Consider the following 15,093-nt stretch of genomic DNA (forward strand, 5'->3'; position numbering starts at 1 on the left):
ACGTCTAGATTTTTCATGTAACCTACATCGTAACGCGCTTCCCCCGTAACAATGTTTCCAAGACATTCTAGATCATTAAGGCGACAAAGTTGCGGAGACAGCCCTGACCTCTCCCTAGCTCAAAGTGAGTGTGTTACTCTTTAACCTGAGCGATTCGCGACCGGCTAAACTTACCACTCCGCTAAATAAAGTTAAAAGGCTCCTCGAGCTTTGTCTCGGTTCGCCTTTGATGTACGCCGAGGAGCTCCCACACCCCCGCGCGCCCCCCCCCCCTCACCCTCGCAAACAGTTCACCGCAAGCTGAAACTATTGCCTTTAATGCCTTTTCCGATCGGATATACGTACGAGTGATTAGTACCTACGACTCGGAGGTATTCCCGAGGAGTCCGTTCAAAGTGCTCCATTGTCTACGGTCGCCGCTGAACGACCCCTATTTTGATCTGTGCGCTCTTCAAAGGGCTATCGGCGATTTCGATCGTTTTAATTGTATTTACAAAAGTTCATATTTTTAAACGAATTTATATTTTTATAATTTTCAAACGTTAAATGTATTATATGTAAAAAATTGTGTAAGTCGATTGTTCGAGCATTTTGCAGCGTTCATTGTAAACATCCCGTTGGAAAAGCGAACTCAAACATTAAAGTATGATAAAATCGATATTTTTAATCGAGAGCGAACGAATATCGCTGTTGAAGGTATTAAGAGTATTGTCCGAATCCGTCCCATTAATGCGGCTCGGACTTTGCGAAAATTCAATTAGTGTAATAACATCGCAGTTCCATTATAGCAATCAAAGGAAAACGGAAAGTTTGTGCACATCAAAGAGTCGCTTAGTGCGTGCCAGGCTAATGAAGCTTCAGTGATGTGAATATGTCAATTAAATAGATTGTCGATAAAATCAGGAGTTGCCATATCCTGTTACGACTATCGATTTTATTAATTTGAACATATATAACTTTATAAAGACATACGAACCCAACTATTTTTATTCATTTTTGTTTATTTGTTATGCATAACATTTGAACTTATTAACTTTTATTTAGTTATTTTAAATTTACTTTTACAAAAATTTTAACAGTATCACATTTATATTTATATTCTCCAAACATTGCTAGAAAGTATTTTTTATTAAGTAACCAGAAGATATAAGTGAATGACTAAATAATTGGAGTACTTATCATTCAAATGTTGCATTTTTACGAATGTTTGCGTGTTTGCATTTATTTTTACGCTTAGTGAAATAACCATCTGAAAGCTAACAAAAAATAAATTCGATTCATTTCACAATTATATAATAAACAGCAATACTTTTTCAAATCCTGTTTAAAATATCTTTGAAATAAATTATATCTTTGATAACTTTTTTAATTAGCAAGCAAAAGTTGTCAGTAATGAAATCTTGTCTGCATCATTTTACATGAACTGAAATAATATATTAAATAAAGTTTTTCTTTAAGCATTTTGTTATCTGTGTTTAATAAATATATCTTATTGTTTCAGACACACTCAAAACCAAAAATTGGCACAACAAAACAAAAATGCAGCGGCAATAAGCTGCTAAACAGTAAGTTTCATTTATTTTTATAATCACACCTTAGGTATATGTATGTATTGATTGCGTAAATTTTTATTGTATTCTTCACAAAATTACTAAAATATTAAAACTTGGAGTTTAACCTCTGTCCTGTCATCTGTTGGTGACTTTTGACATTATGCAAATCGCCGTCGTGACAAGTCAACGGCGTCCACGCTGTAAGATTTTCCTTTCCTTCGCTAGATGGCGGTGTTAGCTTGTAATGTCAACCTGTTTAAAAATTTCAAGTGTCAAACTTGTCACTATTGTATACAAAACCAGACCGAGCCAAGCTAATCTATTATTTATTTACGTTAACTTTTCTATTTTACACGTTTTCTATTCTTGTTTAGTAGTTATCATCACGTTTCAGTAGAAAGTGTGTGTATCATTTTTTATATAGCGTTTCACTCAATATGTTCCATAAATATAGTTCTTCCGGGTTTCCGAGAAGGAATTCGGTGTTTACAACTACTAATTCGACGCTAATGTACAGTTACGAAGGTTTACGGGTTGAGTTATGACTGAAAGTTGCATACGATTCTTACGTCCGTTTTTTCGGCTGTCTCGTGCTTTATAAGTATTCTCTTTGTTTACATCTTGTTAGTAATTTTTATGCTCGTCATTGTCAATTAAAACGTTACGGGTACGCGTGCATCCTTTCCAACCTGCTACCTGACTGACATATGAGTGCCCTGTAATATTGTTTTCAATAGTTTTATCAAACAGTAAGTAAAATTCATTCAAAAACTAGTACATAAGTATTTCCCATATAAATCCTTCTTTATAACACTAAATAAGAGATAAAATACCATGTTTTAATTCACAATCACATGTGCTCATAAACCACAGCATATACATATCCCACAGGAACATAAAAGTTCCTTAAAAATTACAAACATTGTACTATTTGATAAAGGGCAGGCCCCGCAACAATATTCAAAACAATTTTTTAAGATATTGATTTTGTTTTTTTGAAACCCTATCATAACCATATCTATAACACATTCAACAGGGGTACGAGTAATGTTCGATCGGAGTCTATTGTACTCCAGCATCCAACTTCCACTCGGACCATTGCTACTGCACTGCGCAGTCGTGCTTTTCTAAATAATACTTTCATAGCAAAAAATATAAGTAATATAATAAGACTCTCAAAATATTTAATATAAATTCTTATTAGCGGTGAAGTACTTTATTCTATTGTCTGTGCTAAAGCAATGAATATGGTAAGGCCCTTTATATTTTTTGCTTTGTGTTTTTTTTCTCATATTTATTGAACCGTGAAGTTATGATATCATTTGTTATGACAGGATTCTATTATGGATTATCCCTTTTTGTATAATATTACTGGGATATTTTGAGTGAAGGTTTTTGAGGTACGTTGCACAATATTCACGCTTTGATAATATGAAGTTTTTTCATATTTTTTTTTGTGAAATGTGATATTTGAGTGTATTATTATCTTATAATAAGCATAATTTGTGTTTGGTAAGGTTTGTATAGGCATCAGTCATTTGAAATGAGTTTAATAACTTTTGTCCGTGGAATATGTTTTCATCCAACGCCGATCGATGATGGAGACTCTTGACTTGTGGCCGTGTAGCTTCATCTTTGGTTTGCTTTCTCTTTCTGTCCTGTACACATTGCGTACCAAATATAATGCCATGATCCTTTTTATTTGTTATATTGATTTTTTACCCTAATTCTTACCCTCGGGCCTAAAATTATGTCGACTGTTATGAAACCTTTTATGATTAGAACATAATATTATAGCAATTCTGTTATTTTTTTTACTTGTTATTAATAAAACTAGTGTCTGGCAATGATATGTAAATTTTGCAATCAGCACATGGATTAAATTACTTTAGATAATATGTACTTATAATATGCTAATTATGATTTTTTGTTATACAAATATTTTTATAATATAACATATAATTTATTATACATTTATTTATATAATCATACAAGAACTAATTTAATTTATTGTTAGCTAGGAATGTAACATGTATGTATTGTTTGAAACAATATTTTTTATTAACGAACGAAAATTAGATTTTTACGAATTTATTATTCAATATTGTTATTTATAAAATGATTTTATGTAAAAAAATAATAATTAAAATAGTTTGAAAACTGTTTGTTTTCGAATATAAGAAGTCCGTTATGTTGGGCTATCGTGGTATCTGAATATTAAGTTTCTAACTCTTTCAATATTTGTTTTCGCAGGTATTGTCTCGCCATGCAGCGCGCGGGTGGGAGCAGGGCCTGTGCGCCATGAGCCACACTCCTATAGGCGGCCACCCGCAAGGTACAGCTATTATTATGAAAATAATAGTAAAAAAAATATTATGCTAAGAAATAAAACGAATATTTTCATGGTAATAACAAATATTTTCTATATTTTTGTCTTTATTTTATTTGCCTTTTACTTCGCAAGTAAGTAATTTGGAAAGTAAAATGTAGCATGTAATTGTTTTTGGACAGCAGGTTGGGAGCACAAGCTTGCAGACAGGTCGTCGCTGCCGCCGGCGTCGGGGGAGGAGAAGTGCAAATCTCAGTCCAGACATGTGTTCACTCAGCCACATCTCTCTAAGTACGCATCCTATTGTCATTCCCCGGGCCTCAGGCCCTTTTATTGTTGTAATTTAGGAAGTTCTATCTGTATATTTCTTATATAATTAGCGTATTTGTATCGCTATGATTCATATTTACTGAATTTTAAATTTCTTCAGCATTGACGACCTCCGTGGTCGAGTGGTGTGTACACGGGTTTTCAAGGGTACGCCACTCCGAGGTCCCGGGTTCGATTCCCGGCCGAGTCGATATAGATTATCATTAGTTTTCTATGTTGTCTTGGGTCTGGGTGTTCGTGGTACCTTCGTTACTTCTGATTTTCCATAACACAAGTGCTTTAGCTACTTACATTGGGATCAGAGTATTGTATGTGATGTTGTCTCAAATTTATTATATATTTATTATTATTATTATATGTTTTCGTTAAATCTGTTTAAGTTTACAATATCCAGTAGTATTGTGTTGATGACTGTGTAAATATGCGAGTGGTGTGTGTAACGCGCGCTGTGCAGGGCGGGTATGGCGGCGTGGCGCGAGGAGACGGAGGGCTCGTCGGGCAGCTCGGCGCGCTCGCCCGCCTCGCCGCCCTACATCCGCTGGGCGCGCACGCTGCACCACCTGCTGGAGGTGACCACCCCCCACTCACTCTCATTTCCTACACCTTCCACGCACAGATCTGAGTCTCTAGAGAGATCTGATACATAAAAAACTGATAACATAAGAAACTGATAAAACTAGTTATAACTGTAATGTTGTCTTAAATTTTCGCGATTACACATTGAAATAAAACTAGCTATAACGGATTTGAATCGCGTATATTAACTATTTTTTTAGTTATAACGGGTAGCTACCCGTGACCACGAATGCTGTAGAGTGCTCGAAACGTCGGGATGTTAAAATAATTAATATTAGCGATTCAAATCCGTTATAACTAGTTTTATTTCAATGTGTAATAATTGCGAAAATTTAAGACAACATTAAGAAACTGATAATCTAAGATAATTATGTCATTCCTCGACAAATAAACCCGTCAGCCACACACAGACATTCAAGAAAAGTTTTTACCGTCAGTGCTCTGCTAAAAGTGGTTTAGTTTCCAACAAACCAACACGAGCTTCCTATAATGAGAAAATATTATTAACTGCACACTATTGATATTTATCGGTAAAGTTATTGATGATTATGTGATAGTGATACCTACCCGGTGTCAGAAAAGGCAAATATCTACATCGTTACAACAAAAGCTGTAGCGATCCTAAATGAATTAGTAATTAGTCTTGTTTACTTGTGTAATGATATGATGTTCGAAGTGACGTGATGTCTCGGATCCCTCAGGACGCGGAGGGCGTGCGGTTGTTCCGCAAGTTCGTGGGCGGCGCGGGCGGCCTGCACGTGGACAGGCTCAACTTCTACTTCGCCGTGCAGGGCCTGCGCCAGGAGACCGAGCCCGCCAAGATACGCCAGGTCGTCTCCGCGATATACAAGTCAGTACCTTTCCCTACCTATAACTTGATTTTTGTCATTGAACATACGTAACCGGTCATATACACATAGCCTGGACTTTATTTAGTGTTACTATGTCCCGTACGTATATTTGTTTTAACACAATAACTTAGTAAATTGAAGCAAATACCACGAGAAAAATAATGACACTGCGATTTAAAAGTGAACAAGTCGTTAAGATATTAGGTGAACCTGCGTCTCAATTCGCACGAAAGTTACAAAGCCGGTAAGTGTTGACTTAAGTTGAATCAAGTAAGTGAGTCGATTGTTATATTTCCCATCAGATTTCTGCGCAAGTCTCAGCTAGCGATGCCCGAGGAGCTGAAGCAGCGAGTGAAGCAGGGGCTCAAGGACGGCGTCAACATCGAGAAGACGATCTTCGATAACATGGAGCAAGAGGTACGGCACATTGCGTTTCGTGATGTTTCTTTTTTCTGTGCTAATGACGATTTTTAAAAAAATAACCTTAAGAAATCTTTATATTTTCTTCCAAAACTGTTCTAAATATATCTCTTGTCTCAATTTGGCCCGATATAAACTTTCACAATTAGTGAATCACGTGATGTCACCTTACATAATGCAGTCTACAGAAACAGATAATTTAATCGTTTACGTCTCTTGACGACTAAGAAGCCCCCTGCTAGCCCACCTGACGCCAACCATCCCGCAGGTGACGCGCGCCATCACGGAGTCCACGTACCAGGCCTTCCTGCGCTCCGAGGCCTACGTGTCGTACGTGAGCGCCGCCACGCAGCCGCTGTCCTCGCCCGACGCGTCGCCGCCGCACTCGCGAGAGGTACGTCCGCCTCGGCCGCCTCGGGCCGCCTCGGGCCGCCTCGGCCGTGGCGCGGGCGAGCTGACGAGCGCGTGTTGCAGGTGTGCGCGGGCGGCGGGCTGGCCACGCTGCACGAGGGCGAGGAGCTGTGCGCCGGCGCGCGCCTCACGCACGACGCGCTCATCGCCACGCAGACGCGCCGCCTGCACTCCGACGTCGCGCCGTGAGTGTCCCGCCCACCGACCGGCGAGGGGCGTCGCCGGCGAGAGCGCCGCGTACTCCTTACGTGACAACGACTCCGAGTCATGTCATTATATAATCTCAGCTAGGAGTACTCGCCGGCACTCTCCCGCGACGCCCCACGCCCACGCCCACCTGCGCGTCGCAACCCTTAGAACCTTGCCGTTTTTAGTTAACCGAAGTGTGACCCCGCAATGCATGAGCGAACACCCGAGCATCGAGCTTTTTTTTATTTATTTCGAATTTACTTTCGAGCGCTTCACTGATTTTTTCGTTATATTGTTTCTCCCCATGTTTGTGTCCCCGCGCTGCATGTTGCCGCCACCCCTGTGCGCCCCCCCCGATACCCCCGCCCCGAGTAGGCACCGTAAGCGCTCGGTGTACAGCGCGCACGTGTCGTACGCGGGGTACACGCCCGCGTCGCGCCAGGACTCCGAGCGCGCCAGCCTCAGCAGCGGCCGCACCGACAGCGACGCCGTGTCGCTCTCCGGCAGCAGCGTGTGAGTACCCGCCCCCGCTTACTCGACGCCGCCACCGTTTGGTCCTTTTTTAGTTTTTCATTTTGAGTTGTCGCTTCTTTACTTTACCGCGGCGCTGGCCGCCGGCGCGCCCGCACTGGCGAGTGTGGGCGCGCTCACGTGTGTGCGTGTGTTGCAGCGACGGCGCGTGCGCGCGCGTGTGCCGCGAGGCGCGGGAGGCGCGCGAGGGCCGGCGCGCGCGCCTCTACGGGCTGGACCGCCACGCCGTCATCAACAAGGAGCAGGAGCCCGCCATGGTACGCCCGCACCCCGCACACTTCGCCCTCCGACATGCAATATTTAGAATACGTATTTCATTTCACATTTCCTGTAACTTGTAGACTGGCCGGTCACACGTGCTTCGAACGTCCTTGAATAAAGTCTACGATAATATGCTTTAGGATATGACGCAAGCGTTAAACCGGTTGTGCCCGTTCCCCCGCAGGTGATCCCGCGCACGCAGCGCGTGCAGGCGGAGCAGCTGCGCGTGCTGCCGCCGGCCGAGTTCGCGCCGCTGCTCATCGAGAAGCTGGAGCGAGTCAAGCGCGACCAGGAGAACAAGGAGCGCCTCGAGAGGAGGCTCGCCGAGGTGAGACATGCTCGCTGCCGGACTGAACGTGCAGTCGCTCCCACTTTGCTTTTAGCTGTAATCAAATTAGATTCACAAGCTTTCCTTTAAAATGACTAAATTATAAATATAAATAAAAATCTAACTCACAATTGTAGTGTGACTATGATTTTATAGAACATATAGGATACACTTATTAATATTGAAATGCTTGCAGGGCGAGGGAGACGAGATGTTGCCGCCGCAGCTGGTGGCGGCCGCCATCCGCGAGAAGCTGCACATCGACGACGACAACGACCAGGACATACTCGGTGAGCCCCGCGACCGCTCGGCCTCGAACGTACTGCTCTACTGTCTTGTCACTGTGACTCGCTGCAGATCTTATATGGTCGGCTCATGGGCTAGTTAATGCCTCACTCTGGTGCAAACATAAAAAGTTACAAGTCCAATTTCGGATGAAACTGAGAGTACGCTGAAACTGAGAGTTCCCTGTGTTTGGAGACTGCGCGGAGACTGACCGCTGTAGCAAAAATTAAGTTCGACAGATAAGATTATCAATAGCATAGATATATAGAGCGTTTGCACACGTAGGACGTAGGAATGAATTGTCTTTCTACCTCATTATTTAAATTGGATCCTTAATTCCCGAAAGCACGCGCTACAATAATGTTCTATAGTTATTTGATGTTTTGATTCACAGACCAACACGTGTCCCGCGTGTGGTCGGAGCGCACGCCGGGCGCGTCCCCGCCGGGCGGGCGGCGCGCGCGTGCGCGGCACGGCTCGCACGGCACGCACGGCACGCACGCTTCGCACGGCTCGCACGGCACGCACGGCTCGCACGCCTCGCACGGCACGCACGGCTCGCGGCGTGCGCAGTCCGCGCTGTCGGCCGACTCGGGCCACTACGACGCGCCCCCGGACTCGCTGCATCATCCGCACTCGCTGACCAGGAGGTACGTGCCGATATCGCAGGGACCGAGTGAGCCCGTGCCGCTATAGCCAGCCACACGGGACGTAGATATTAGATCTCAAGCTCGGTGGCACATTGGTGATGTGAGGGATGGCGATAGGCAAACTACATATTTCATCTTAAAAATATGGATCATAATTACTATACAACATATACCGTGGTACATCATACCATAGAGATCAAAAGTTACTCTTGAAATAATAAATGGGTGACAAAATAAGCTTAAAAGTATCTTCTAAATGGTTATAACTATACTCCAGCCACATTCGATCTGGAATTTTAGTAAACAAACCATGTGTCATCATAATTAGGGTTGATACACTCTTAATAAAAAATAATTATTATTATAATTACAACTATGTTCATTATAACACAATTTCCTGTTTAAACACAAAAATTTTAATTTAATACAGAATCCAAAAATTTTATTTAGCCGCTCAATGCATAATTTATATGAAAATTAGCTTAAAATAAAAGTTTAAAAATTTTTAATTACCACTATAATATTACTACAAAACTAACAACCCTATATTTTAATACTGACGTAGAGAAATCGCAGGTTTGTAACATTTGGAGTGTTTTTTAAGCAATTGGCAGATTTAGGAAGGTATATAATAGCGATACAGGCTCTTCGTAATTTTTGGTGTATATTTTTAGTCGTATTATAATGGTAGTATAACCACAACAGGTTAAGAATGTTAACATTACACACAACGTTTCATTACACATAGATTAAAAAAAAGACATCTTGTTTTGGCTAGCATAAATAAAGCACTAAAATCACTGTTTCAAATTAATCTTAATGAGTCCTGTCGTTTTGGGGGCGATAGATAAAGTTAATAAAGCGAATTATATACCTACGATGTGATTTCTGATATCATTTTAAAATTGGAGGTATTATTTTTGAGATCTACATTATTCCAGATAATCATAAGTATTATAATTATAACCAAGAATGCGCTTAGTCCTTTGTCTTAAATATTTTATTATTAATCATCAAATTTAATTTTTATTAACATCAAAAATAATTGTTGTACATATTTCTAAAAATGTTTTGAGAATCTGCCTGACGTTGGTTGCTAAGCAACGCTTTGTTATTAAACATTCCACATCGAATTTGGCTGGAGTATAGTATACTTTATTTCTGTTGGTCAACTAAAACAAAATAGCAACAACAAAATCTGTGTTTTTACAGTTGAAGATATGTTTATTGTTTGATTGCATAGTATGTAAATTAACATTTTTGTGTTTCCATGAAATATGTTTTACCCACGGAAGAAAAACCATATTCATTTTCTGTATATTTTGTCAGATCGTTCTCAAAGAAGACCGTCACCGAGTTGACGGACAGCGGCGTGTCGGTCGTCAGCGAGGGCACGACGAGTGCGGCGGGAGTCGAACCCCGCATCCTCTTGTGGATAGCGGAGGGTTCGGAGAGAATGGAACGTAGGAATTACCGGGAACTTTCTTCCCGGGGATCTTCGGCTGATCGCGACGAGCATCGGCGGAGAGAAAAACAGGCGCAAAGGAATCGGTGAGTCACACTAACAGACTAATTTATGTTAGAATATTGTTTACGGGCGGCCTGGGAGAAACCAGTACTGTATACCTACATAGAATATTGCATATAAGCCATTAAGAATAAAAACATTTTTAACATTGCTTCCTCAACATTTTATATGTTCCATAGACATGTAGATTTTACTGAATCAACTTTAATATTATATTTTTATTCGAATTTCGATAAATCTTGTACATTGTCGAAATTCCAATTAAAATAAAACTATAAAAGTTTCCATATCTGTAGATCTATTAATATTGGTCAATTATCATCGAGCATTGTGAACAATAAAATTTTATTTGTACATGAAATTAAACATTAAACAAAAGTATAAATAAACGTTAAAAGAAAAATAACTTATGATTTCAGCGCCGCGGGTGGTGGCGGCAGCACGGGCAGCAAGTCCAGCGCCAGCGGCGGCGACCACACCGTGGTGGTGGTCAGCTTCCTGGACGAGAGCGTGCCCTACCGGTTCAAGGTGCCCGCTGTGCCGCTCACTCTGCGCACCTTCAAGGACTATTTGCCCAGGAAGGGCAACTATAGGTACCGTACACAGTACACATATACGATGTATCTAATCCCTTTTATAAACTTAAAATAAGTATATACTTATTTTATGAAATTAAATAACTACAAAAAAAGGTAACTAAACAAAATTTAATTTTGCTTGAAAATATCGTTTGTTTCATATTCATTATAGTACGACACAACTTAGATGTCGCATCGGCAAAATTCGTAAAACCGATCGCATCTGAATTGAGTACGCTCTCCCAAATTATCAGTATTTATTTCTCATGAAAATATGATCTTTGCACAAACGTAATAACTTGTAATATCATATGACCTAATATATTCGTCAATTTGACACGTGGATTTACACGCACTTGCTTTCTCTGACGCGCGAATCTATAGCGACGAATAGCGTCGAATGGCGCGATTGGGAGCTATTTCTATTGGTTGTATAAATCGGCAGTAATCGGTTTTAATTTCATTCCATTGCATTTTCCGATGCTACATCTAATTTGTGTCCTATTATACTTCTATATGCATATAATGCTATTTTACTGTTTGTTTCTCTCAGATACTTCTTCAAAACGGAGTGCGCAGACCTCGACAACACGGTGATCCAGGAGGAGGTGAGCAACGACAACGACACGCTGCCCATGTTCGAGGGGAAGGTCATGGCGCGCGTCAAGAGCGTCGAGTGAGCGCGCCCTCGCCCAGCTACCAGCTACCAGCGACCAGCTACCAGCTACCAGCGACCAGCGACCAGCTCGCCCTCGCCTAGCTCTGCCGAGCTAATTCTACTCGTCGCCCTGGCTGCTGCTTACTGCTATCGCCCTATCATCAAAACTTGAGCGATCTAAATTCGATCATAGCGTAGGGTAAAATCAATACTGAGCTCACAAAATGCTCTGTTGTAACTATCTCACGAATGTCGTTGATTTGGTATTGTAGACTTATATTATAATGATATTATAATGATTATTAGATTAAAAATTATTATTATTATTTCTGAATAATTAGTGGGGAATGAGAATAAATTATTTAATAATAAAGTGCATTTTCCAGTGTATAATGACTTTACTATGAGTAATGTGTGTGTAATTAAATAATTATCTCGTACATTTATTATTTAAAATGAAATAATATTCGTCCTGTGAACGAAACGACACCAGTGAGGGCAGCCAGGGTGATATAGATATATTGTAAATTATTTATTATAAAAAGAATTATATGACGATAGTAATTACGGTATAAGTAAATACGGCGGATACAATGTAAATTCTGTTCCTCAACGATTTTAGCTTTTTATTTTTAATATTACGTTTTACTTCAGCTAGTTGAGTACGCTTACTATTGTACGATATATTTTTAAAATGCGAATTTTTTATGTGTCGTATGCGATTTTTTTTACTCTTAGTGTTTACTTGAATGACTGCTTAGTTTGTACATTTAAAGGATAGAATGTCGCGTGTTCTGTTTCAATGTCTATTCGATACGGAGATGTCATATCTGGGAGTCTTGTTAAACGTATTGTAAGGGCAAGTCGACGGAGGGGATATTGTATATTATTGAACTAAATTATAATCTATTTCGTTTTTAAGAGTCCTTTAATGAAAATTTATTTCGTTAATTATTATATGTTACAAGTATCAGTATCTTTTTCGTCGACTTGTGCATCCAAAACTGTGTAGTAATTAATCTTCCATCATATGAAGGGATCTCAATGAAATATATAAAATATATATTTTAATGAAATAATGTATAAGTGGACAGTAAATATCGTTTCCGTTCAACAGCTGTGAATAGGACTTATGTGTAACTCCATTTTTTGTTATCGCCAGTCATTGTACAGTTGACCGAGCTGCCTATGTCAATTATTTAACATTTTTTGTTATTTCTATATAAAAACGTTTGTAGGTGATTAAATACGTTGACATAGCGGCTTGTTATATTCTTAATAAATCAGACTGAGTTCCCCACGCCCTCGAGTGACAATGACTAGTCCGCACTCGCAGCACTCGCAACTGCGTCAAGACTTCACGTCGGCGTTTGTGCGCTTTTGGTTTCGATGTAGCGGCGAGTCTGCGAGTCGAGCGAATAGTACTTATTTCTCATAAAATAAGACTTAATTTAGCTTGTCACGTCCGGTCCACAGTAAGACGTTGAGTTGCCAGCAGCCGCGAGACGAGTGCACCTCTACTGCACAATATTGAGAATAGGGTGCGTAATCATGTGCCTTCAATGTTGATAAAATTTTTCATAGTTGATGCTTCTAATTAGTTGTAAGTTAACAGTTGTAAATATAGACGTAACGCTACTTCAATTCGAACACTTTATTTTTTAATTATTTAATTAATCTTTAATTTATTGCCTAAGGTCGCGTCGCGGGCTGAGGCCGCGGGTATCGCGTGAGGCCGTCCCGCCCTCGTGTGGCGCGTCACTTGCTCGCTAGTTACTCGCTGTCTTCCTTATTCTTGTAATATATCAATTTTATTAATTCAGTGTCTTTTGCACCGAAACATTCACGATATTTGGTTTAACTGTAGAGTACATTTCTCACTTTTACCCAAGTGATGCGTAACACGAAGGCCGGGACCTCTGTGTCCAGGTATAAGTATAAATGCGACATGAACGACTGGCCGCCAGTCGCGCCAAATGTATAAATAGATGAACTATATCGTTGTAATTGTACAATAAGGCACTTTCAGTACACTGTAGCGTCTCAAAGTACCTTATCAAAAATTATGTACCAAAAAGTCCCCGTGGGCTCAAATATGTCGAAGTTAAAATTGCTTGTTAAAAATTGTAAAAAGTATAATGTTTTTCAAGTTTAGAGTGTATACGAATGTGGAAATAATCGATTTGTAATAATAAAATAATTAGTATTACCGACAACAGATGGATCGCGGTCGGGTCGACCTTTTGTCTAATAGTAAAAGAGTTTCACTAATCGGACTGTATTATTTTTTTATCTAGCACATGTAACATTTAAAAATAAACTGGAACTGTGCCATATACCTTTGTCTTTGATTTAGCGTCTGCTGCGCTTGCGAAGATATTTATAAATGCTCCCTGAATTCACATGGTGTACTTGAGGTTTACTTCACACATTTATATGTAAAAAAATATGTCAGTAGATTATTACCTCTTATCGAAATATGATACCATACAAGATAGATCTTCTTCTAATTTTATTTAGATTTGATCTATTTCGACCACAGCACTTATCTAATCTAAGCCGAAACTTACTGAGCAAGAGTTGATATAGTGCAGACTCGTGTGCTCCGTACTCTTATAATCAGAAGTAGAGAATTATTAGAAACAGGATAAATAGCTTCGCTTGATAAGGAGTTTCAATGTCGATATTATGCTATATTAATACAACCTACTTAACGTCTTTGGTAATATCACTATTCTGAACAGATATTATAATTGCGAAAATACTCCTACTGAACTAGTGAAACAAACTTGATATTTAGCTTGGACTCCAGGGACTACTTTTTTATACCTAAAACCTGCGACCGCCTTAACATGCGAGCGGTAAATATGTTTGTTACTCGAACACTCCAGAAAGACTGATAGAAACCGAATGAAATTTGGCACAACGAAAGATTATAGTTTTTTAATAGCCCAAAAGCAATTTGTGCCCAATGCCTGCATACCTACAATATTGTACACTGTGTAGGACATTTTTTTATTCATTTCAATTCTTAGTTGAATGGCTTTTCGTTATGTGGACAAGGAACCAGATTATTTCACCAATGTCACGTAGGATGGAGATATATTTTTGATTACTTAAAATGATGAGACATTTTCACTTTTGTGTCAATATGACCTTCGCTCACATAAGTGAATTTGCACAGAAAGTACAAAGTTTTGACTTCACCGAATAAATGAATCACATCGTTCATCCGATTGAACAAAGTTATAAAAGCATTACTTTTAAACGTTGCTACATTTTGTAAATTGTTGTTTTTAAATAAATTAATGCACAAATATTATTTTGAAAATTCTTTAATCAAATCAAAAATATGTTAGAATCTTTATAGTAATATACAATGTTAAGTACTTTAAAGTAACATAACTTTTTCAGAAAATAAATAGTAAATGATTTAAGTAAAATATAAAATTTACTTAAAACTTAAATTATGGTTTAAAGCAATTAACTTGAATACCATCGACCTGCACAGAAAAAAAAGTAATCATTTATTAGTTGGGTAGGTAATTTTGCAACATTTATTTAAAACAAACATTCAAACCTAGGTGATAGGGCAGTAAGCTATTTATTATGTCA

General features: G+C 39.4%; 1 protein-coding gene across 6 annotated transcripts in view; it reads left to right on the forward strand.

Moving 5' to 3' along the window:
• The window catches only part of LOC124529679 (axin), a 59,825-nt gene extending 46,009 nt beyond the window's left edge, over positions 1 to 13,816 (forward strand). For 2 of the 6 annotated variants that reach the window (XM_047103526.1, XM_047103527.1), the window contains exons 3-18: positions 1,502 to 1,565; positions 3,807 to 3,888; positions 4,065 to 4,173; positions 4,667 to 4,781; positions 5,490 to 5,638; positions 5,942 to 6,056; positions 6,328 to 6,453; positions 6,534 to 6,655; positions 7,035 to 7,172; positions 7,330 to 7,447; positions 7,636 to 7,779; positions 7,976 to 8,069; positions 8,459 to 8,714; positions 10,044 to 10,265; positions 10,662 to 10,835; positions 11,374 to 13,816. In XM_047103526.1, coding sequence (XP_046959482.1) covers positions 3,855 to 3,888; positions 4,065 to 4,173; positions 4,667 to 4,781; positions 5,490 to 5,638; positions 5,942 to 6,056; positions 6,328 to 6,453; positions 6,534 to 6,655; positions 7,035 to 7,172; positions 7,330 to 7,447; positions 7,636 to 7,779; positions 7,976 to 8,069; positions 8,459 to 8,714; positions 10,044 to 10,265; positions 10,662 to 10,835; positions 11,374 to 11,500 — 2,043 coding nt within the window. In that variant the 5' untranslated portion in view covers positions 1,502 to 1,565; positions 3,807 to 3,854 and the 3' untranslated portion in view covers positions 11,501 to 13,816. Of the gene's footprint in view, positions 1 to 1,501; positions 1,566 to 1,829; positions 2,303 to 3,806; positions 3,889 to 4,064; positions 4,174 to 4,666; positions 4,782 to 5,489; positions 5,639 to 5,941; positions 6,057 to 6,327; positions 6,454 to 6,533; positions 6,656 to 7,034; positions 7,173 to 7,329; positions 7,448 to 7,635; positions 7,780 to 7,975; positions 8,070 to 8,458; positions 8,715 to 10,043; positions 10,266 to 10,661; positions 10,836 to 11,373 lie in introns of those variants that run through there. The other 4 variants (XM_047103529.1, XM_047103530.1, XM_047103528.1 and 1 more) reach the window with 3 other exon arrangements.
• The last annotated feature ends 1,277 nt before the right edge of the window (positions 13,817 to 15,093 follow it).

This window comes from Vanessa cardui, chromosome 5 (assembly GCF_905220365.1).
Source record: "Vanessa cardui chromosome 5, ilVanCard2.1, whole genome shotgun sequence".
Lineage (NCBI taxonomy): Eukaryota > Metazoa > Arthropoda > Insecta > Lepidoptera > Nymphalidae > Vanessa > Vanessa cardui.